The 25441-nt window shown below is 39.7% G+C and overlaps 1 protein-coding gene across 1 annotated transcript in view; it reads left to right on the forward strand.

The window, feature by feature from the left end:
• The window catches only part of LOC134578518 (mucin-5B-like), a 144203-nt gene that overhangs the window by 9808 nt on the left and 108954 nt on the right, over positions 1 to 25441 (forward strand). Inside the window, exons 2-3 of the mRNA XM_063437502.1 lie at positions 6106 to 6193; positions 23925 to 24183. Coding sequence (XP_063293572.1) covers positions 6106 to 6193; positions 23925 to 24183 — 347 coding nt within the window. The remainder of the gene's footprint in view (positions 1 to 6105; positions 6194 to 23924; positions 24184 to 25441) is intronic.

The raw sequence follows: 25441 nt of genomic DNA on the forward strand, positions 1-25441 counted from the left end.
GCATAGTGAGTATACAAACAAAAGTGATGAAAGCAATTAAAAGCAGTGTTAAAGCTAAATAATTAATGTGTTAGTGCTGAAAATTAGTATACTCACTAATGCAGATGACTGTGCTCACTGGAAAAAATAATAAAGGTGACTTGACTACTGATAAACTCCTCCTTAATATACACACCTGTGGCCACCTCTAAAGGAGACTCTGAAGCTGGGGGGGCCTGGGCGGGGTGCTTAACCCCTAAGCATAACAAGCATAACACATTAATTATTTAGCTTTAACACTGCTTTTAATTGCTTTCATCACTTTTGTTTGTATACTCACTATGCTCTTACTAGTATTTAACACTATATTATTTATAACACGATTACTATTATTTTGTCTCCCACAGTGTAGTGTAGGACCCACCGATAATGGGGTACTTTGAAAGTAGTGGTGGGCTTAACAACATATGGCCATATGGTGGAACCAAATCCCCATATTTATACTGAGTTAGGCATTTTAGTAGCCTTCTTTGTTTTTTGTATTTTTTTGTAGTCTGAGTGCGCTGCATTATTCTCTCATTCATGAAATCTTGGTCACAGCGGCAGCACCTTTCATGCAAAATTCAGGTCTCGGGAGTGCCCCCTATCCTTTCTCTGTTTATTCTATATTTGGAGTCCAGACCAGATTCCTTAGGGGTTAAGCACCCCGCCCAGGCCCCCCCAGCTTCAGAGTCTCCTTTAGAGGTGGCCACAGGTGTGTATATTAAGGAGGAGTTTATCAGTAGTCAAGTCACCTTTATTATTTTTTCCAGTGAGCACAGTCATCTGCATTAGTGAGTATACTCATTTTCAGCACTAACACATTAATTATTTAGCTTTAACACTGCTTTTAATTGCTTTCATCACTTTTGTTTGTATACTCACTATGCTCTTACTAGTATTTAACACTATATTATTTATAACACGATTACTATTATTTTGTCTCCCACAGTGTAGTGTAGGACCCACCGATAATGGGGTACTTTGAAAGTAGTGGTGGGCTTAACAACATATGGCCATATGGTGGAACCAAATCCCCATATTTATACTGAGTTAGGCATTTTAGTAGCCTTCTTTGTTTTTTGTATTTTTTTGTAGTCTGAGTGCGCTGCATTATTCTCTCATTCATGAAATCTTGGTCACAGCGGCAGCACCTTTCATGCAAAATTCAGGTCTCGGGAGTGCCCCCTATCCTTTCTCTGTTTATTCTATATTTGGAGTCCAGACCAGATTCCTTAGGGGTTAAGCACCCCGCCCAGGCCCCCCCAGCTTCAGAGTCTCCTTTAGAGGTGGCCACAGGTGTGTATATTAAGGAGGAGTTTATCAGTAGTCAAGTCACCTTTATTATTTTTTCCAGTGAGCAGTCATCTGCATTAGTGAGTATACTCATTTTCAGCACTAACACATTAATTATTTAGCTTTAACACTGCTTTTAATTGCTTTCATCACTTTTGTTTGTATACTCACTATGCTCTTACTAGTATTTAACACTATATTATTTATAACACGATTACTATTATTTTGTCTCCCACAGTGTAGTGTAGGACCCACCGATAATGGGGTACTTTGAAAGTAGTGGTGGGCTTAACAACATATGGCCATATGGTGGAACCAAATCCCCATATTTATACTGAGTTAGGCATTTTAGTAGCCTTCTTTGTTTTTTGTATTTTTTTGTAGTCTGAGTGCGCTGCATTATTCTCTCATTCATGAAATCTTGGTCACAGCGGCAGCACCTTTCATGCAAAATTCAGGTCTCGGGAGTGCCCCCTATCCTTTCTCTGTTTATTCTATATTTGGAGTCCAGACCAGATTCCTTAGGGGTTAAGCACCCTGCCCAGGCCCCCCCAGCTTCAGAGTCTCCTTTAGAGGTGGCCACAGGTGTGTATATTAAGGAGGAGTTTATCAGTAGTCAAGTCACCTTTATTATTTTTTCCAGTGAGCACAGTCATCTGCATTAGTGAGTATACTCATTTTCAGCACTAACACATTAATTATTTAGCTTTAACACTGCTTTTAATTGCTTTCATCACTTTTGTTTGTATACTCACTATGCTCTTACTAGTATTTAACACTATATTATTTATAACACGATTACTATTATTTTGTCTCCCACAGTGTAGTGTAGGACCCACCGATAATGGGGTACTTTGAAAGTAGTGGTGGGCTTAACAACATATGACCATATGGTGGAACCAAATCCCCATATTTATACTGAGTTAGGCATTTTAGTAGCCTTCTTTGTTTTTTGTATTTTTTTGTAGTCTGAGTGCGCTGCATTATTCTCTCATTCGTTGACCCAAAAGAAGGCAAAACACCTAGTCTGAAGTGCTTCCAAAAGTGCACACATATCCTACTTTAAGCCAGAATGGCAGTCAGATATCTCCTCAGATCAAGATGCTATTACCTAACATATTAACATTTATATCCATGTATATATGTGTTTGCAAGTATTTATCCAACTGTTGTTTAAACATCTGTATAGACTTTGATAAAACCAGCTCTTCAGGCAGAGCATTCCCCATCCTTATTGTTCTTACTGTAAAAAACCCTTTATCTTGCCTAGTCCAAATGTCCTTTATTCCAGTCTAAATGCATGACCTCTCATCCTATGTATAGTCCTATTTATGAATAGATTTCTGGACAATGGTTTGTATTGCCCCTGAATATATTTGTATAATGCTATCATATGCCCTCTGAGGTGCCGTTTTTGCACACTAAAGGGATCTTTGTTGACTGAGTCAATTTCCCTATCACCCCAAGTCCACTACCTTGGAGTTAAACTCAAATCCAATCTTTCCTTCATCCTCCACACCCAATTGGTTTCACCCTGTTGTAACCACCTATGTAATATTTCCAAAATGTGTCCATTTCTGAGTGCTGATACCACTAAGCAACTCATCCATGTCCTTGTTTCATATGTTGCCATGACTACTGCAATAAAAACTAACTGATCATCTGCTCTCCCAACTCTCCCCTCTTCAGTGCACACTAAGTGCCTCTGCCAGGCTAATCCACTTTATCAGTCACTCTGAAAACTAACACCTCATGACCAAGCCCCTACTGAAGAACTTTACATTTCTAAGTTACATAAAAAGTAATCACAAATACGTGCCAACAACATCTGGAAGAAATCAACACTGTAGATCAACACTGTAGATCTCAAAATATTTCTGTTAAAAATAAGAGAAGATATATCAAACCTACTAGATGTAGATAACTATGGAACTCTCATTCTATCCAATTTTGGAACAAGCAGGCCTCAAAGACCTAGCACTAAAGTTGATAACCTCCTTCCAGATCAACCTCTCTCAAGAAGTGAACCTGTGTAACATCACTATTTCTTACATTGTTTAACAGCTATAGCAAACTCCTTTCAGACCTCCTAAGAAGTCTACACTTCTACACATGCCCTGACAACTGTCTGGTTTAAATTGGACCTCCAAAGGATCACAGACAAAATGCAGCCACCATCACAACTGCACTCAAGGACATTTGTAAATGGATGATAGCATATCTCAACAATAACAAAAAGGATGAAACTCATGACCTAATCAAAACAACATTGTAGCAAAATGACTAACCGGATTGCTGGAAGGTCTAAATATGGAGAATGTTTGCAAGTCAGCCAATAACAGTGCATCACAGTCTTTCTTCCATGATGCCCACTTATTAATACTGCTAATAAATCAACCCCTAGAGTACCCTCATATGGTTATTTAAAAAAAAATATATATATATATATATACCTGAGCAGGGATTTACCAAAGGGCAAGCTACTGATTTGTTTTTGACACACAGACATATGCCTTGCACTCAAAATGCTACTACTCTTGAGTGGCAGAGTTGTAGTATTCTTTAGCCTAAATATATTAATAAAACCAAAAACCAAAAAAGATACCTGGGCACTATCCCAAAAAAACTAATTCAAATAGAGATTTTTAGTACCACTAAGAGCAACTGAAGGACTTGAGATAATGCACAGGTCAAATACTTTGGATTTATTCGTAAAAATGAAGTCATCATAATAATTTCCCTTGGGATTTATGCATATAGAGCCTGACTGAGAGCACACAGGTTGTATGTGCCCTCCTGGATTGCTGAGAATTTTTTTTTACCTAATTTACCAAACACGCCTATTCCTAATACTGATTTAATAGCATATTGCTTCTGCCAGAATCTCCACCTATAAGAAGGCAGGCTCTTGTTGTTCATTAACACTGCTTGCATTTTGAGCCAGCAACTAGCATGGCAGAAATCACAAATCTCTTATTATGGACTTTGTGTTTTATTCTTCAGACTGCTGGACAACAAAAACTACTTCGAGGTAGGACATAATTATAAAGTAAATCAGAGTTTGTGATCAGATAACATTGAGGGAGAGAAATACAAATAACTTGATGAAGTTGATTTGCTCAGTTCCACTATCAAAGCATCTAATGGTTTGGAAAATATGACAATATTATACATAATTGAAATGAATACATATTGAATTTAATGGAGACAATGTAATAAATGCTATGCAATTTACTGCTAATTTTTTAAATTTTTTTATTATTTAGCCTGGAAGTAAAAAAAAGCATACATGAATACAAAATATGCTCATAAAAATAGCACGCATTATCTTGAGTATGTTGCTAAAAAGATCAATAGGATTTTTCTTGCATATGAAACTTGTCAGAGCTGTAATAATGGTTTACCTTTTCAATTATTAAGAGAGAGCCACAGGTCATCGGTAGTTCTCATTCTGTATTGCCTTAATTTATGGACATTTAAAACAATAGCTATACATCCATTTTCCATGTGAATAGCATTTTAAATGTTGAATCAGACGTTGGGCTATCTAACCTGATTAACTAATATATAGTTGTTTATTGTCATTATTTAAAAAGAGCTCTAGAGTTGAAAATATTGATACTTATTGTTAGTTATTCACATCAAAATATTGTTGATATTACAATTTAGAAATTTAAACTGTTTAAGCTATCTCCAGTCTAGTATACTTAAACTGTCTTTATTATATTTATTTGTAAGACATTTATTCTACACTGTATCAACTTTTTAAAAACAAATTAAAGGAACACTATAGTGTTAGGAATACTAAGTTCCTGTCACGGGTGGCGGTCCGGAGACCGGGACCCGTGTATGTCTGATGATGGTAGGAGTAACAGTGTGGAAATTAATAATCAGGGTCTGATGCAGGGTAACCACATGCCCCCTGGTGTTGAGCACCAATGTTTGTGCGGCCACATACCAGGGCCCTGATGCAGCTTCTGCGGATCCCAGGAGCTTGATAATATGCAGATATGTATCTAGTACTAGAAACAAGGCAAGACTAGAATAGGCACCATACAAAATGACAAGACAAGACTAGAAGAACCCAGAACCGGAGCAGGACAGAAAGCATAACCAAGAACATGTACACAAGACATGATGGATACAAGAACAGAACATGGACAGAACTGTGCATTAACTGTGAATACAAGATAAAATAAAACAAGACAAGAGATACAAGGCAAAACAAGAGGAGAATTAACAAAGTACTATATATGTAATAAACATTGGAGATTTAGACATAGATAAATGGCCAAGATGTACTCCAATTACGGAGAGTCCTAACTGCCTAGATATGCATGACTAAAACAATAAAACACACACAGTACTTACCTGCAAGGAAAGGGGCAGAGGAATGAGACCACTGCCAGCAGGAACAGACTGAGACAAAAAGGATAAATGAAAAAGGAACGGGTGTGGCAACAAAAAACTAACATTTAAAGTAATCCAGGAGACTAAAGGAATGAACTCATAAAACCCAGCATAAAGAAAACCAAACATAGACTAGATAACCAGAAAATAAATGAATAAAAAAAAATAAACACGAATTGTAAAAAGTGTACTGGAAATCAGAAGCCATGACAAGAAATATCCGCAGAATGTAACAGGGTGTGACAGTTCCCTTTTTACACTGACCTTATTCCAGTGCCGATGCCCCTTGGCACTTGGCTCCATCTCTGCCTCCTCCAACTTCAGCACTAAGGGGGTGGAGGCTAATGGATTGAATCAATGCTCTCCTATGTTGATTTTAAGGATGCTGATCGTCCCAATGCGAAGTGTGAGGAAGTACAGCATCGTTTCAAGGAGTCAAACAGCAGGGAGCACTTCAAGTTTCTGTCAGGTAGACAGTTACTAAAGGCAGTCTTAGCCATGTACTGAAAACATTGAAATTTCTATGAAACTGCCATGTTTCCCATTGAATGGCTAAGGAGGAAAGGGATACTGCACCAAAACCAGTTCTATGAGATGAAGTGGTCTGGATGCCCACATTGTCCCTTTACACTGTAGTCAATATAAAAACCATAATTGTAAGTCATCAGTAACAGCAGTGTTTTTTATATGTTGGACAATATCCTAACTCTCAGCTCCACTTACACAATACACAAGTATTGTTCAAGATATTCTGGAAGGACAACAGTTTGCCATACAACTTCTAACTGAACGTGAAACAAGGGTGTATTAAAAAGTTTTTCAAGTGTCATGGCTTCTAACACTTACAAGGGCATTGCCCATCCTGAAACTAAAGGTTCTAAGATCCAATGGCTGGTCTACTTCCTCTTGCTATTTACTAGAGAATAGCAGGGATAAGGACTACAGTGTTTGAATTAGTATGCTGACCATCTTAGGTAAGATACTCAGCATACTAACTCAAACACTGTCTTCAAATATTCTACTAGACTAAACAAAACAGGTGTTATTGTTGAGGTTTTATGCATTGGAGTTTAATAATTTAAAACGGAAATAGGGCAATCCTATTACCACAGAAGCGGTCCTATCCAATAACATTACAGAATCTAGGTTGCCACCTCAACAACATTCCAGGGTAGCAATGTGCCAAACATTAAAAAGAAAACTTTGCATTTCCCATGGCATCTCACTGTAACAAAAATGCAAATGCAAGTAACAAAAATGCAAAGAAATAACTTTAGTGGAACTGGTAACAAAGTTCCTCTTATTCCCATACTTCCTCTTTTAACCCTGTTCTACACGACTTCTACTCAATTTTTGCCACCCAGTCTCTCATGGCTATTAACTTGGTGACAATTAACTCTGATCTTTATAACTCCTATAACAATTTATCCATTATACCATTTTAACGTTATACTGCTTCTTTTAAATCCCCTCCTTCTGTTTTTTTATGTCTGCTGCTGGATGTGTTCTCACATTACTCCTCAAGTAGATGATACAATAAATCAGTGATGGCAAACCTTTTTGAGCCTGAGTGCCCAAACTGCAATACATGCCGACTTTTTTTTCCTCAAAGTGCCAACACGGCAATTAAACCTGAATACTGAGGTTAAGGTTTAGAAAAAACAACTCATACAGTTGTCCGAACTAATTAACATCTTTTGTTTTAAAAGAAGAACACAACAGAGAGTTCGATGATACAAATGATAAATAATGATATCAATTATAGATTTAATTAATCTTATATTTATTAGTATCTCCAACAAATGCAATACATACATACAATACACACACACAGACTGTTGAATACACAGACAGACTGCCAAACACACACACAGGCAGACTGCTGAGTACACACAGGCAGACCGCTGAATACATACACACAATCTGCTGAATACATGCCCACAATCCACTGAATACATGCACACAGTCCGCTGAATATACACACACACAAACAAACACCGACTGCTGAATACATACACACACAAACTGCTTAATACATGCACAGACTGCTAAATACACACACAGACAGACTGCTGAATAAGTACACACAGCCCGCTGAATACACACACACAGACTGCTGAATACGAACACACAGTCCGCTGAATACACACACACAGACCGCTGAATACACATGCAGACAGACTGCTAAATACACACAAACACACAGAATGCTGAGTACACACATACAGACTGCTGAGTAAATACAGACAGACTGCTGAGTACACACAGACTGCTGAATACATACACACAGACTGTTGAATACCCACACACAGACTGCTGAATACACACACACAGTTTGCTGAATACGCACAGACTGCTGAATACATACAGACTGCTGAATACACACACACACACATACACACATATATTGTATTGAGGGGTGCAGTGTATGTGTTTTTGTGTATGGGTGCGGAGTGTGTGTGTGAGGGATGCTGTGTGTGAGGAGTGCTGTGTGTGCATGGGGGATGCTGTGTGTGTGGGGGTGCTGAGTGTGTGGGGAGAGAAGTGCTGTGTGTGTGGGGGAGGGATGCTGTGTGTGTGGGGGAGGGGTGCTGTGTGTGGGTAAGGGTGCTGTGTGTGAGGGGGGTGCTGCAGGTAGCAAATGTGTTTTTTGTTTTTTTTAAATAATAAATTGTAAAAAAATACATTATTAAAATATTTATCCCCCCAGCCAGCCCTGGTAGTCCGTGGTGGTAAGTTCTCTGAAGGTTCTTGCTGCAGCTCTCCTGTCCTCCGCAGAATGCTGTGTGGAGCATTGTCATAGTAACGTGCGGCAATGCTCCACACAGCCTGCTCGCGGGAGGACAGGATAATTGCTTCCCAGATCCCTCCCCCTGCCTCCGGGGTCCTCACGATATGAAAGCAGAGTAGGCGCCTGCCGTTTTGGGCAGGCAGGTTCCTACTTTGCATTGCTGCCGACCGGCGTCAGCGCCCCCTCTCTCCCACCCGGTGATCTATGGCCACGTGCCCACAAAGAGGGCTCGGCGTGCCACATCACTACCCTAAATGCTGCAAAATGTTTTGTATAGATATCTTAATGAAGCAAACCGGGTTAAAAATTGCATAATAAACACACTGTTTCAATTGAATTAGCTCTAATCATGCTTTATTAATATTAAACAATTTACTAGCAAGTAATTTATGTTGAAAAAAATAATAATACATTTTATATTTCATGTCAACATGTATTTAAAACATGGTAGCTAGCAAATAGATGTGGTAACAATACAATTTTCTTCACAAACAGGAAATGTAACATTAAATATAAATAAAAATGGTCTGTTACCATGTTTGTAGGCTTTTATAATGACCCTGCTTGGATTTCTAGGAAATAATGTGTCCACATGGACTTACTGTATCTGTACTGTAAATGGTATTACAGATTGCTCTTGTAGCGGACAATAAAATTCCTCTTGTAATTAGTGTGCTGAGCCCTCTTGCTCCTTTCTCCCCTCTATGGTTGCTAGAATGCCCCCTTAAAGTTTCCTCTATAAGGTATATCCAGATGACATTGAGGAAGCACTTGCAATTCCGTTGACTATATGCAGATGGATAAAGTGTCATACTAGCAGAAAACATTAATTTGCAGTATTAATATCATTGCTGGTTCAAATAGGAAGGTCAGAACAGATATTTAGGCTTATCTGTGCAAAACTAAAATTTGTACTAGTATACACATTGTGAGTAAACATTAATCTGCAGCTTTGGTTTTACTTTTGCAAAATAAGGGACTATCACATGCTTGTAAGCAGAACTCCCTTTATCTAAATTTCCTCTTTGCTTTGTGGGGAGATGCTGGAGGAGAACAAATTGGTTCTGAGGATTATTGGTGTCCTCTGTGCAGTTGGAGCTTGGGAAACCTTGTGATAAGAGGATGAATTATGCTGGTTGGTGCCACTCCTGCTGCTGGGGATGAGTGGAGTACTCCCTGTAAAGGAGATCTTAATATCTAAGTAAAAACATAGTTATCTAGTTGTCTTGGGTTTGATTGGCTTCCTATAAGGGGATGGTGGGATTTCTTTGCAGAGGTCGAGGGAAAAAATTTAATAATGCAACTATCAAGAAGTAGCATGCTTAGACTACCTAGAAGCTTAGGCAGAGTGTGATGGAAGGGTTTTTGGAATATGTGAGTTAGGAGCTAATTGCCCACTGATGTTAAATATACTCCTAAAACCAAGATTGGCTGTGATGTTAATGTGCCATCAGAAGTTCCCTATTCTTAGTCTTTTCAGGTCACCTAGAGTACCTATGTTTCTGTACTTTAAAGCAGGTGTAATAGAACAGGCCTGCACAACCTTCAATCCCCCAGATGTTTTGAAGTACAACACCCATGACTCTTTGAATAAAACAGATAGCCAACGCCCATGTTTCTTTGCATGAAACAGATAGCCAGGGAATAATAGTAGTTGTAGTTCAACAAATCTGGGGGGGCCACAGGCTGTGCAGGCCTGTAATAGAATCATGTCAGAATCCAATTCACTAGCAGGGTTATTCACTGAAGTCACATTCAAAGTGAATTTCAAATTTAAGATCTAAATAGCTGAACTGGAAAAAGTATCTCCGTCAGCTATGCTTTCAGATCACCTAGTCTGGCCTTAAATTTGAAAGTCACCTGGAATTCACCATGTGAATAACCCATAAAGCATGCATTATCAATGCAGACAAGAAAGGGAGATCCCCCTATGCCAGGAAAATCCCCCTATGCCAGGAAAAGGATTTATATCAAACTGTTCTAAATGTCAGGGGACTCAAGTTAACATAACCATTGCAGGAAGTTTAAATGTCCCTTTAACAATATCATAAAAGTTTAATCTCAATGCTAGTGGTTCTGGCAGCTAGGACGCCGTGCATAATTATTTAAACAATGCCATTCTTACTATGCACTGGGGTTTAAAATGATAATTCCTCACGATATGACATTTACCAGGTCACTGTAACCTATGATTTAAAAACTTCTGATAAAACGAACAGACAATATGCACAAAGATGGCTGTTCTTTCACCTGGTGCATTTTGTCTAGCACAAAGTGTGTGACATTTTGTTCTTTATTCAGCGATCCTGACTGCTTTCTTATTCATGCAAATGATTAGAAAATACAAAACAAGGGCAAAGTGATTAGCAGCTGATAATGCAGTTAAGAGAGAGACACAATAGAATGAGAGATGTAAAGGACAGATTATTGGTTTATTGTTATTGGTATTGAAGCTCGAAATAAAGAAGTGTGGGGGTAGACAGAGTAATCATCAAGAAGCATTGTTCCCCCGAAAACGTGAGCTGGTGTGATGACAAGGACAGGGACCATACGGGTGAAATCTTTTTTTATATTCTTATTGCTAAGCTTATTGTATGTTCTTCATATTTTCTTTGCTAATATGATATTACTCAAGTATAAAAACATAAATATGTATTTGCACACAGCTGTCCAAATTCAGTCGATTTATATACAATTTTTTTTTAATCATAATTTTGAAAAAGAGTATAGCTTGCATGCATCTAACAATTGAGGCCTTCAATTACCTCTCGTCCACCTTGCAGTCAAACCCCATTTCTCTCGTGTTTGGTCTAATGACGGGTACAGGATAAGTATTTGCTGAATCCTTCTTCCGATGTAAGGTATAGAATTATATTTAAATATTCTGGAATGGATATACAGCAGTTATAGTAGCAATACTTATGCTTCCTGTCTCACTAATGTGTGAATAGTATTTATTCTCAGGCACTGCTAGCACCATGAAATATTAATAGTGGCAGTTATCTCAAAATATAGCATCTGAATACAGGAATTCAGTTACAACATATGGCCATATTGTAGTAAGCCCACCACTATTTCAAAGCACCCAAACATTGGTGGGTCCTAAACTAATTTTAAAATGGAAGATTAACATGCTAATGTGCAATACTTGCAGCTTAAACTGCTTCCAGAGACTCCTCAATTTATGCTTTCCTGTGGTCACATCCAAAGAGGCACTAATAGTGTAACTGAATCCCCATTTGTTTGCTAAGAATAGTAATTTTAAGTGACCTTGTATAATCTAAAACTGTATTTCTGCTTTTGTGTGTGCACTGTTCCTTTATCTGTAAATTGTGTATATGTTTTGGTCTTTATGGCAGCACCACTACTTAAAAATGCATGTTCCGAATGTGCCCCCAATTCCCCATTTTTTTCTGAGGGCATAATGGTAATCATCTGTTTCGACAGCAGGTCTTAACATTAGGTAAAAACAACCTCAGATGAAAGAGCAATACATGACATTAACATAAATAAATCATTATTCAATGCTTTCCCATGGGGAAAATCTGACGCTGGAGGTCCGTGAGGACATTCAGCATCAGATAACTGACCCCAAAGGTCGGTTTGGATCCCGGAAGCCCTCTAGTGGCTGTCTGTTAGACAGCCATAGAGGGCAGGCTTAGAGCCCTGGAACTGTTGTTTTACATTGCAGCACTAAGTGCAAAAGGGTCACAGCACCCAGACCACTTCAATTAGCTGCCTGGAGTATCCCTTTAATTAACAGCCGGGTTGGCCGGGTTGGTTGTTAACAATTAAGACTGATCTTAAAGGGACACTCCAGGCACCCAGACCATTTCTGCCCATTGGAGTGGTCTGGGTGCCAACTCCCACTACTCTTAACCCTGCAACTGTAATTATCGCAGTTTTTTATAAACTGCAATAATTACCTTGCAGGGTTAACTCCACCACTAGTGGCTGTCTACTAGACAGCCACTAGAGGGCACTTCCACGTTGATAGCAAAGATTTTCTTTGCTAGAGTGTCGCTAGACGTCCTCACGCTGTGTAAGGACCTCCAGCGGCGCTCAATTAGGTTTCCTCAGCCGGCGGGCGGGATCACTCTCGCCCACCGGCTGACGCGATTACTGGGAGGAGTGACGCTGACCCGAAACCACCGCCGAGGGACATCGACGGGGTCCCAGGTAAGCAACCGGGGATGAGAGGTGGGAGGGAAAGGGTACCTGCAGTGCCAGGAAAATGGATTGTTTTCCTGGCACTGGAGTTTCCCTTTAAATCTAGTTGCACTAATCACAATCACAATCTTGATAAAGTATGTATGGTATGAAACAAGTTTATCACAGGCTCTGCAAACCTGTCTCCTTGCCTTCATGTAAGTTAATATGCCTGATGTCTGTTTGCTTTGGATATTTTTAAGATTTTTTATTTTTTTTTGGTAAATAAAGGAATGCATTTTATTTATTTATTCATTAACCCCTTAAGGACTGAGCCAAATTTACACGTTGTGATCAAAACAAAACGTAAACAAAAACTTGAATTTGCGCTATATGTCTGTTCAGATGTAATACGCCTCTTTCATATTATGTGCCACCCACACTTATTATATATCATTTTATTCAGGGGAAACAGGGCTTTCATTTAACATCAAATATTTAGGTATGAAACATAATTTAATATGAATAAAATATTAAACAACGGGAGGAATAAGAATTTCTTTTAAAAAAATCTTTAGTTCTACGTGACATTCTAAGTGTGAATGTCGTAATACTGTTTGTTTTTACTGCAATGAAATACACATATTATGATTCAGCAATGTCTCACATGTAAAACAGTACCTACTATGTACAGGTTTTATGACGTTTTGGGAAGTTACACGGTCAAATATAACATGTTGAATTTTTCATTTTTTCCCCATTGAAATTCGCCAGATTGGTTGTGTTGCCTTTGAGACCATATGGTAGCCCAGGAATGAGAATTACCCCATCATGGCATACCATTTGCAAAATTAGACAACCCAAGGTATTGCAAATGGTGTATTTCCAGTCTTTTTAGTAGCCACTTGGTCACAAACACTGGCCAAATTTAGTGTTAATATTGTGTGTGAAAAATGCAAAAAAATAATTTGAACACCAGTTTTGGCCAGTGTTTGTGACTAAGTGGCTACTAAAAACTGGACATACCCCATTTGTAATACCTTGGGTTGTCTACTATTGCAAATGGTATGCCATCATGGGGGTGATTTTCATTCCTGGGCTACCATATGGTCTCAAAGGCAACATTACCAAATTGGCGAATTTCAATGTGAAAAAAATTAAAACTTTAACATATTATATTTGACCCTTACAGTTGCAGGGTTAAGGGTAGTGGGAGTTGGCACCTAGACTACTCCAATGGGCAGAAGTTGTCTGGGTGCCTGGAGTGTCCCTTTAACTGTGTTAATGCAGTTTTGAATTCATTCTTGCTTTTACCCTACAATATATAATTTCCATCTAAAATATATGCATAACGCACTGCCACCTTTATAATTTTAGAGATGTGTTGCCAGACTGCTATGGTATCTACATTCTGGTGGGAAGGGTTTGACAGCTCAGCCTGTAAATATATGGAATTCAAGAGTTTACAGGATGGAATCAATTGATCACAAAGGAACCACCATAATTATTTTACTTGATTTCATACTTAGAGCTCATGAACTCTACATATTGTTGGGTCTGTGCCTTGAATCCCTGGACATAATGCAAAATGTATATGAATTCCACAAAATTATGTTGATCTGGCAACTTTATTTGAAAACTACAGGAGGCATGTGATATGTGCAGTAATAATTTCAGGTGAGATGACTATTTAACAACAATTGCATATTCAATAAGAAAAAAATATGTTGTACCTTATCTTGAAAACAAAGAATGTAAATTTACTATTTGGCACAATCAAATAATATAAAACAATTCAGAATATCTTTATAATCTTTGTCAAAGAACATTGAACGCAGTCTACCACAGAGATATATGTAGTGCAATATCCTATTGTAGTACCTTGATGAATAAATTACAAGTGACTTTTCTTTTACCTCAGTTGTGGTTTTCATTAGGTTGTCAATAGTCTTTGTCCTTTATCATCTTTGTTTAGTACAATATCATTTGTTCTGGTTTTGCCAACAGTCATTATGATATGATCTTAATTATTATTTCTTGATAATTTATTTTTCAAATGTTTACCAGGAAAGATTTTCAAGCATGTTTTGGAAAGCAGAAAGTACTGTTACGTATACAATAAGAGGCATATACAATGTAATTATTAGTTTACATATGAAAAAGCTACTTTTTGATTGGCCAATATATGATGAATTCAGGGACTTCATACTGGTGGCAGATTTAATTCATGTGAAACAGTTAAATTGCATGGGTCAACAACATCTGAAATAAAATATAAAAATATCAGGGGCCAGAGTCTATGAATATGGATGTTCTTTAGGTATGCCCCGAAGTATCATGAGATATGGCTCCCTTATAATCCATTCATTTCACCTGAAATGTTTATGGTCTGTCTTCAAGATGTCTCTGTGAGGGAATCCTCAAAACACTTAAGTCTTCTACAATTTCAGCCCAGGTTCAAATTTCTAGAGATTGGTAGCAAGATGACTAAGGCCTCAGACTCAGTTAAGGCTCTTGAACATGTGTACTTGCCTCATAAAGGCAATATCGACCTTAGAAATGTTTATTTTGCATGTGTTCCCTGGCTACTAATCTCAAGAATGAGTTACTGGATTTAGGCACCAATACCACCACAGAAGACAAAATGCATGAAATTATACACAATGCTCAGTCTGATGAACACCTTGCCTTATGCAAAGAGGTTCACCTCCTTAAACTAAAAGTAACCAACTTTAACTTTACTCTTAAATGTATAGAAGTGGGGATACCCAGTGAAGCACCTTATTTTTAAAAACAACAGTAAGAGTATGGCCACTACACCTCAACTATCATTCATGTGACAATATGGCCCTCATGTCTCTGGCACTGAAAGTGTAGCAGTTCAGGCACACTATCATCCGTGGGTTTCTTTCACTTAATCTGCACCACTAACTACTCTACTAAATGCTAGGATTTAGCTTTGGTAGCACATCCACTGACAATGCAGGATATACTGCACTGGTATTAGGTTACTATGGGATATTCTATCTTTCCATTCCTTTGGCAATTCTCTATGAGCAACTACTCTATAGAGGACAATAATGTCAGGGTACCTAAAGTCTCTACCTCGGAGGAGGTTAGACTTCCCGACGGCCGTTCTCTCAGGGGGGCTGATTCATCCAATCCTCACAGCTCTCATAGTCATTCTCACGCCAGCCACGATAGCCCCGCTTCCTTTTATGACACGACGCTCAGGAGCCGACGTCATAATGGCAATCACATCCCGACCTGTCAATCTAGTTCGGAACAACGAATCAGGGCTCGGCAAGGGCGGAGTCATCAATTAAAGAACCAGGGTATAAAAGAGGGATGTGTGTAAGGGTTCATTGCCCTGTCGTGGTTCTAGCTTGTCTGGTTCCTCAGTGCTCTTATGTCTATTGTTCTATTTGGTTTTGACTCGGCTTGTACTATCGTTCCTGTTTACCTCTCGTGTCCTTTGACCTCGGCTTGTCTCTCGCTTACCTGTTCTCTCGTTCCCTCGACCTTGGCTTGTCTCTGACCATTCTTTGCTTTCTCCTTACGTTAGTCCGGCCATTCTAAGGTCCGGTATACGTACATCTCTCCTGTTCGTACTCTGCGTGTTGGATCCCTGTCCCGATCCTGACAAATAAATAGTAATATATCTGAAAGACCAAGAGGAAGTAACAAACAGGCTTCTTCTTGGCAACTCTGAGAACTCAGATTGTATATTGTAGAAACAACCAGCTGAAACAAGATGAAGAATGTCCTGTAGCGTGGGAGGAAAAATAGTAACCTTGCACTGGAGTATAGAAGCTCAGGCCAGATCACACAGAAACTTTGCAGGTGAAACAGTGGACTGTGGTGCAGGTGTCTTTTCTTTTGCGGGGGTCAAAATTCATAAAAAAATTATAAAAAACAATTCTGGTGTAAAACTAGGAAAATAAGTAATCTGAAATTCGAATGGGCCTTCTGAGATGGAAACATTACAAGCTCTCCTGGATAGGCAGACCTTTTACACTAAAGTTGCATTTTAAAAGTTCCTGATAATAACAACAATGATTTCACCAAAGCAAAGAGTAAGCAGTTATATAACTTACTTTTGTAATTGTGAGTCTTTGACTGTAACACAGAAGAGGAGCAGTGTTTCATGTAAGAAGGAGCCAGGTATCCAACACAATTACAACCAGGTAATCAGTCCAAGAAAAGGAAAGGCAAAACAAGAGGGAAAGTCCTTTAAAACATATTTGGTTTTGGCATAAGTTAAATCCATCAGTTAATTAGGAAGTAACAAGAGGAGCAATCTGTGAGTCAAGCCAGGGTAATTAACAGTAATCCGTTCGAATTGTGGGAGTTTAGAGAGAGAAATTAGTTACGCATGGGATGTCAATCCGAAGTTTAAAGGAACACTATAGTCACCTAATTTGCTTTAGCTAAATACAGGGAGTGCAGAATTATTAGGCAAATGAGTATTTTGACCACATCATCCTCTTTATGCATGTTGTCTTACTCCAAGCTGTATAGGCTCGAAAGCCTACTACCAATTAAGCATATTAGGTGATGTGCATCTCTGTAATGAGAAGGGGTGTGGTCTAATGACATCAACACCCTATATCAGGTGTGCATAATTATTAGGCAACTTCCTTTCCTTTGGCAAAATGGGTCAAAAGAAGGACTTGACAGGCTCAGAAAAGTCAAAAATAGTGAGATATCTTGCAGAGGGATGCAGCACTCTTAAAATTGCAAAGCTTCTGAAGCGTGATCATCGAACAATCAAGCGTTTCATTCAAAATATTCAACAGGGTCGCAAGAAGCGTGTGGAGAAACCAAGGCGCAAATAACTGCCCATGAACTTTGAAAAGTCAAGCGTGCAGCTGCCAAGATGCCACTTGCCACCAGTTTGGCCATATTTCAGAGCTGCAACATCACTGGAGTGCCCAAAAGCACAAGGTGTGCAATACTCAGAGACATGGCCAAGGTAAGAAAGGCTGAAAGACGACCACCACTGAACAAGACACACAAGCTGAAACGTCAAGACTGGGCCAAGAAATATCTCAAGACTGATTTTTCTAAGGTTTTATGGACTGATGAAATGAGAGTGCGTCTTGATGGGCCAGATGGATGGGCCCGTGGCTGGATTGGTAAAGGGCAGAGAGCTCCAGTCCGACTCAGACGCCAGCAAGGTGGAGGTGGAGTACTGGTTTGGGCTGGTATCATCAAAGATGAGCTTGTGGGGCCTTTTCGGGTTGAGGATGGAGTCAAGCTCAACTCCCAGTCCTACTGCCAGTTTCTGGAAGACACCTTCTTCAAGCAGTGGTACAGGAAGAAGTCTGCATCCTTCAAGAAAAACATGATTTTCATGCAGGACAATGCTCCATCACACGCGTCCAAGTACTCCACAGCGTGGCTGGCAAGAAAGGGTATAAAAGAAGAAAATCTAATGACATGGCCTCCTTGTTCACCTGATCTGAACCCCATTGAGAACCTGTGGTCCATCATCAAATGTGAGATTTACAAGGAGGGAAAACAGTACACCTCTCTGAACAGTGTCTGTGAGGCTGTGGTTGCTGCTGCACGCAATGTTGATGGTGAACAGATCAAAACACTGACAAAATCCATGGATGGCAGGCTTTTGAGTGTCCTTGCAAAGAAAGGTGGCTATATTGGTCACTGATTTGTTTTTGTTATGTTTTTGAATGTCAGAAATGTATATTTGTGAATGTTGAGATGTTATATTGGTTTCACTGGTAAAAATAAATACCGTATATACTCGAGTATAAGCCGACCCGAATATAAGCCGAGGCCCCTAATTTTACCCCCAAAAACTGGGAAAAATTATTGACTCGAGTATAAGACTAGGGTGGGAAATGCAGCAGCTACTGGTACATTTCTAAATAAAATTAGATCCTAAAAAAATTATATTAACTGAATATTTATTTACAGTGTGTGTATATAATGAATGCAGTGTGTGTGAATGCAGTGTGTGTGTGTGAATGCAGTGTGTGTGTATGAATGCAGCGTGTGTGTATGAATGCAGCGTGTGTGTATGAATGCAGCGTGTGTGTATGAATGCAGCGTGTGTGTATGAATGCAGTGTGTGTATGAGTGCAGTGTGAGTGTATGAGTGCAGTGTGAGTGTATGAGTGCAGTGTGAGTGTATGAGTGCAGTGTGAGTGTATGAATGCAGTGTGAGTGTATGAATGCAGTGTGTGTATGAGTGCAGCGTGTGTGTATGAGTGCAGCGTGTGTGTATGAGTGCAGCGTGTGTGTATGAATGCAGCGTGTGTATGAATGCAGCGTGTGTGTATGAGTGCAGCGTGAGTGTATGAGTGCAGCGTGAGTGTATGAGTGCAGTGTGAGTGTATGAGTGCAGTGTGAGTGTATGAGTGCAGTGTGAGTGTATGAATGCAGTGTGAGTGTATGAATGCAGTGTGTGTGTATGAGTGCAGTCTGTGTGTATGAGTGTAGTGTGTGTGTGTGTGTGTGTTGAAGAGCCTTGCTGGGGGGTGGGCTATTTTTTTTAGTATTTTAATTTTTGTTATTATTATTTATTATTATTTTTATTCATTTAATTTAATTATTATTATTATTATTGTATTATTATTTATTTATTATTTTTTTTTATTATTACTAATTATTATTTTTTTGTCCCCCCTCCCTGCTTGCTACATGGCAGGGAGGGGGGCTCCTTCCCTGGTGGTCCAGCATTGGTAGTTCAGTGGGGGGAGAGGGGGGCTGGCAGAGCTGTACTTACCTTTCCTGCAGCTCCTGTCAGCTCTCTCCTCCTCCGCGCGGTCTGTGCAGCTCCCTCTGTCAGCTCACACTGTAAGTCTCGCGAGAGCCGCGGCTCTCGCGAGACTTACACTGGGAGCTGACCGAGGTGCTGAACGGACGGCGCGGAGGAGGAGAGAGCTGCAGGAAAGGTAAGTACAGCTCTGCCAGCCCCCCTCTCCCCCCAGTCTGTATTATGGCAATGCAAATTGCCATAATACAGACTATGACTCGAGTATAAGCCGAGTTGGGGTTTTTTAGCACAAAAAATGTGCTAAAAAACTCGGCTTATACTCGAGTATATACGGTAATTGAAATGGGTATATATTTGTTTTTTGTTAAGTTGCCTAATAATTATGCACAGTAATAGTCACCTGCACACACAGATATCCCCCTAAAATAGCTATAACTAAAAACAAACTAAAAACTACTTCCAAAAATATTCAGCTTTGATATTAATGAGTTTTTTGGGTTCATTGAGAACATGGTTGTTGTTCAATAATAAAATGAATCCTCAAAAATACAACTTGGAGGGCGGGGCCGGGCCGCCGGGCCGACTGGCAGCCATCTGCCTAGGCTCCAGCACCGAGCCTACTAAAACCTCGTAAAGAGACATTACCGACCGTGTCAAGGACGGATTGTCCGTCTCCACTCAACAGAGAACAACCCCAGCTTTAACCAGATACCTGGAAGACGCCTGTAGCAACCGGGACGTGCTAAAACAGCTACCCGCGGCCTTCTTGCCACCATAAGCCTCCATGCAAGCGGCCGCCGAGGACATACAAACGACTGGGAGACACATCCAGATGAGACACCAGGGTGAGAGACGGACGCCCTGCAAGAGGTACCAGCACACTCAGAGACCTGCTTCGGCCCCGGGCTCGGCCCCGCTTCCCCCCCCTGGCCGGCGGGGGTCATCCCGGCCGCATGGCGGCGGCCCACACAATGGCGGGAGCTCCCGCGTTGGTCCCACGCTGACCGCCTGAACTGGCAAAGGCTGCCTGAAACACAGCCCGCCAGCAGACACCGATACGGATGAAGAGGGAGGCCTCCGTCCACCCAGATGAGGAAAAGATCGGGCGCCGCCCTGGGGGCCCCGACAGCTGCTGTCACACGGAAGGACCCCTGAGCAACCAGCCCCTCCCGAGAGAAGATATGGACCCGGCCTCTGGGTTCGGGGGTGGCCCAGAGGAACTATGCCCCCGACACCGTGAGTCCTGTGGGACGGGAACGCACCAGCCTTTCCGGTATACCGGTCGCCGTGAGAGGGTGGACCCGGTCCCAAGTATGTGGCCGGCGCTCAGTGGGGCGAGAGGGCCCAGACGCTTCACAGATGCATATGGGGTGCTGGGGAGGTGCAGGAGATGGATGGGATGAAGACTCTTGGTGGGGGGTCTGTAAGACCAATCCGGACTCTGAGTGCCCACGGAACCTCAGGGCATCACGCGGGGGAGCTGGATATGACTTGTGGAGGACTGACGGTGGATAGATGGCCTAAAGGGCCCACAACGGCAGGTGTAGGATCGGCCCTCACCTGGGGTAACGGATATTGCTTCACTCAGTACACACCATGTAAAGACACTGTTTAGTCTGGCCGTGATTAAATAACAAAGCCATGTTCTACAGTTCACAGACTTAATTTCCACGTTTGCATATACTTTTCAAAGTTGGGATGGAACGGTCAAGCTCCTGATAAGGCCACTGGAACTCATTCACTAAATCACAGGAAGCTGATAAGGCCCTGGATAATCGTTTTTGTTATTCTGAAGCTCGAATCAGTTTTGCTAAAGCTACATATGCCATTGTTTTCTTATGCTATTCATGCTTAGCTCAAATTATGACCATGCTATTTACATCTCAAAAGCCCCCTAGGGCCTCCGCTTGAGGCCGTTTATTATTTTCGTTGCCTAGATAGCCAGATGGATGTAAAACATGATGTAGGTTAAAATGCTAACATATCCCAATAGGAAGACGCACGCTACACATATAGCTACACGCCACTGGCTATTCATATTTCAAAAGCCCCCTAGGGCACCCGCTTAAGGCCGTTTATTCTTGTTGACTAGATAGCCAGATGGATGTCAACCATGATGTAGGTTCAAATGCTAACATATCCCAATAGGAAGTCGCACGTTACACATGTAGCTACACGTCACTGGCTATTTACATTTCAAAAGCCCCCTAGGGCCCCCGCTTAAGGCCGTTTATGTTTGTTGACTAGATAGCCAGGTGGATGTAAAACATGAGGTAGGTTAAAATGCTAAAATACCCCAATAGGAAGACGCACGCTACACGTATAGCTACACGACACTAACTATTTACAGTTCAAATGCCCCCTAGGGCCCCCGCTTAAGGCCGTTTTATTTTTGTTGACTAGATAACCAGATGGATATAAAACATGATGTAGGTTAAAATGCTAACATAGCCCAACATGCAGTTATATGACAGACAACTATTGCTTAATCACTAGAAAAGGCATAAGACATTTGTAATAGAGCCAACATACACCAGGCAATTCACGCCGCAATGCTTGTAAGTTTAACCCTGCAAAGTTTGTTTGAATACGATTCTATGTTTTCACCGAATTCGCCTCTGCGTAGGCGATACAATGCATTTCTTCTCTTCTGCTGCTAATTAAGCCTCTGCGTAGGCAACAAATCGTCTTATTGAAAGTTACTGCATAGGCCCCTGCGAGGGCAACCACTTGCCTTACTATGACCCAATTCGAAATTTACGCTTATGTTATGAAACAATAAAAATATTTAAAACAAAAATACAACTTGCCTAAAAATTCTGCACTCCCTGTAAAGCAGTTTTAGTGTATAGATCATTCCCCTGCAATTTCACTGCTCAATTCACTGTCATTTAGGAGTTAAATCACTTTGTTCTGTTTCTGCAGCCCTAGCCACACCTCCCCTGGCTATGATTGGCAGAGCCTGCATAGAAAAAAAAACTGGTTTCACTTTCAAACAGATGTAATTTACCTTAAATAATTGTATCTCAATCTCTAAATTGAACTTTAATCACATACAGGAGGCTCTAGCAAGCTATTAACATAGCAGGGGATAAGAAAATCTTAATTAAACAGAACTTGCAATAAAGAAGCCTAAATAAGGCTCTCTTTACAGGAAGTGTTTATGGAAGGCTGTGCAAGTCACATGCAGGGAGGTGTGACTAGGGTTCATTAAACAAAGGGATTTAACTCCTAAATGGCAGAGGATTGAGCAGTGAGGCTGCAGGGGCATGTTCTATACACCAAAACTGCTTCATTAAGCTAAAGTTGTTCAGGTGACTATAGTATCCCTTTTAACTTTAGGTTAGTGGGGTGATTGAGTCAATGGAAGTAAGGTACAGCATACAGGACACATTCTGAACACATTGATGCAATGAGATACCCAAACGTTATGTCAAAAACACCACACCATACAAAACATGAATCAAGTCTAGCAGTATCTTCTTAAAAGTACCTCACCATTTAAAACATTACAGAATGTTTCACCTCAAAAAATAATATATATATAGCACAATCAGCTGATCAAACTATGACAGCAAATGGAGAATGTGGAAGGAGTTTTGTGGTTTCCCCTCAAACATAATCTGACTCTTTATTGGTACTAATCCACTACATGACTATTTATTTGTTGTGTTACCTGGAAATGATGTCTCTGTTTTTGTCTTTTTTCCCCTTTTGTCTTATCTCTTGTGTCTATCTCTGTTACTTGCCTCTTTCTCTTACTGTTCCCCTTTCCCATTTTGTCTTGTCTCTTGTGTCTATCTCTGTTACTTGTCTCTTTCTCTTACTGTTCCCCTTTCCCCTTTTGTCTTGTCTCTTGTGTCTATCTCTGTTACTTGCCTCTTTCTCTTACTGTCTGGTTAAATTTATTAACTAATGATGGCATCTTGTTTAACTGGCATATTGTGAAATTTTCATTCCATCCTGGAATGTCTACTTTTTAAACCGCTGTAAGTGCAGAAATTGACAGCCTTTCCTTTATTTTTGTTTCTGTCTTACGAAACATTAATACACTTTAAGTGGGAAGAAAATATAGAAAGATGTCAACAGAAGGTCAATACATGAGTCAGACTTAAAACTGAAAAACTGATAGACGAAGAGACCAGAGTAAATGGCATTTTGTTATACATTAGTGATAAAAAAAAAGTGAATAAAGATGTTGAACTACTGAAATCAAAAAACGGTGAAAGCAAAACTCTAAAATATTTCTATATTTTGTATATTGAAGTGAAGAATATATGACTGTAGATGTGTAAACTGCTGTTACAAAAGTAAATAAAGAATATCATTGAACAAAATTGACATGGGTTCCCCAAAAAATCAAGGTCTCATATTTAGTTCAAACATTGGAAAGGCACAAAAATAGTCTACTATTCAACACAGATAAGAAATCATTAAAAAAACAAGACAGTAAAAAAAAGTGTAAACCCCTACATGTATTTATTTTTTTATTTATTATATTTTATTTTTCCTTTTTAGTTCACAAGCCAGATGAAATTAAGCCACATTGCAGCACATGGGGAAATTCACATTTCAAAACCTTTGATGGCAATACATTGACCTTCCCTGGGACATGCTACTATATCTTTGCTTCTCATTGTCATTCCAGCTATCCTGAATTTGATATTAAGATACAGAGGGTTATAACCGAGGAGTTTAACAGAGTGTATTTTACAGTTATGATTGAAGGCATCATAACTAAAATCACTGAGGAAGGTATCACTGTCAATGGAGAACAGTAAGTAATGGACATCTTTATTTTAATCTTTTGTACAGTACTGGAGCTATATATTAAATAATATAAAAAAGATTATTAAAGATCCATCAGTTAATTAGGAAGTAACCAGAGGAGCAATCTGTGAGTCAAGCCAGAGTAATTAACAGTAATCCATTTGAATTGTGGGAGTTTAGAGAGAAAAAAATAGTTACGCATGGGATGTCAATCCAAAGTTAATCTTTAGGTTAGTGGGGTGATTGGGTAAATGGAAGTAAGGTAATAACATGCATTTTATTACAAGAGACATGATATGATGGTTTTAGAGGGACACTCTAGGTATCAGAATCCTTACAGCATAATGTAGTGGTTATGGGGATAAAAAGCTGTCCATGCAGTTTGAGCAGTGCTAGTCAGCCTCTTTTGGGAAAAGGCAGTGTTTTAAGTTGCCTCATATGTCCACCTCCTGGTTGAAGTTCTGCTCTGCATGGAGTCACTAAAAACTCCCTATAGAAATATATGGAGTCAATACATCTTTATGAGGAGATGATGACTGGTGCTGTGTGAGGCATGCACTCTACCCCCCCTTCCATGTTTTCCTATTAGGAGACATTGAATTGGCTAAGATCATCAGTACTGATGATCTCAGGAAGCGTAGGCTAGGCAGCCACAGTGAGACTGGTGCATCAAAGAAAATAAGGAAAGTAAAAAGCATTTTATTACACGTGGGGCTCAATTGTCTAAACAGATAGTATTGCACTCTAGTGTCACATTGCATTCATGTTTGTATTTCTAACGCATAGTGTTTATTTTATTTATAATATTTTACAATTTGCTGTTGATATACATGTTTATAAAATTGTTCGGTTGGCTACTGCACCATCTGTGGGGCTTATACAAACCCCAGCGCCCTAAAAATTCTTAAAGTATATCTCTTGCTAAAATAAATTAATAATATGTTATACAACATGTATTATTATGCAAACATTTTAATAAATTATATGATGCAATCAGTATTGTCAAAATTGATGCAGGTAAAGTTACAAAAAAAAATATTGATATGTTGCTAACAACATGTCACCTGCAAAAATGATATCTTGATACCTATGAAATTGCTCTGTTAGAATGTCATTAAAAAGTGTAATGCAAGAAGTATACTATTATAAATGTAATAACAGGCATTTTTGAGGGACACTTTATTTCAGTGTTAACAGCGGCTATGTTAGAAGATTTGTACTTAGAATAACTGGTATAAATGTAAGTATCTGGCTTTAAAGTGTTA

The sequence above is a fragment of the Pelobates fuscus genome, chromosome 12 (assembly GCF_036172605.1).
Source record: "Pelobates fuscus isolate aPelFus1 chromosome 12, aPelFus1.pri, whole genome shotgun sequence".
Classification (NCBI taxonomy): domain Eukaryota; kingdom Metazoa; phylum Chordata; class Amphibia; order Anura; family Pelobatidae; genus Pelobates; species Pelobates fuscus.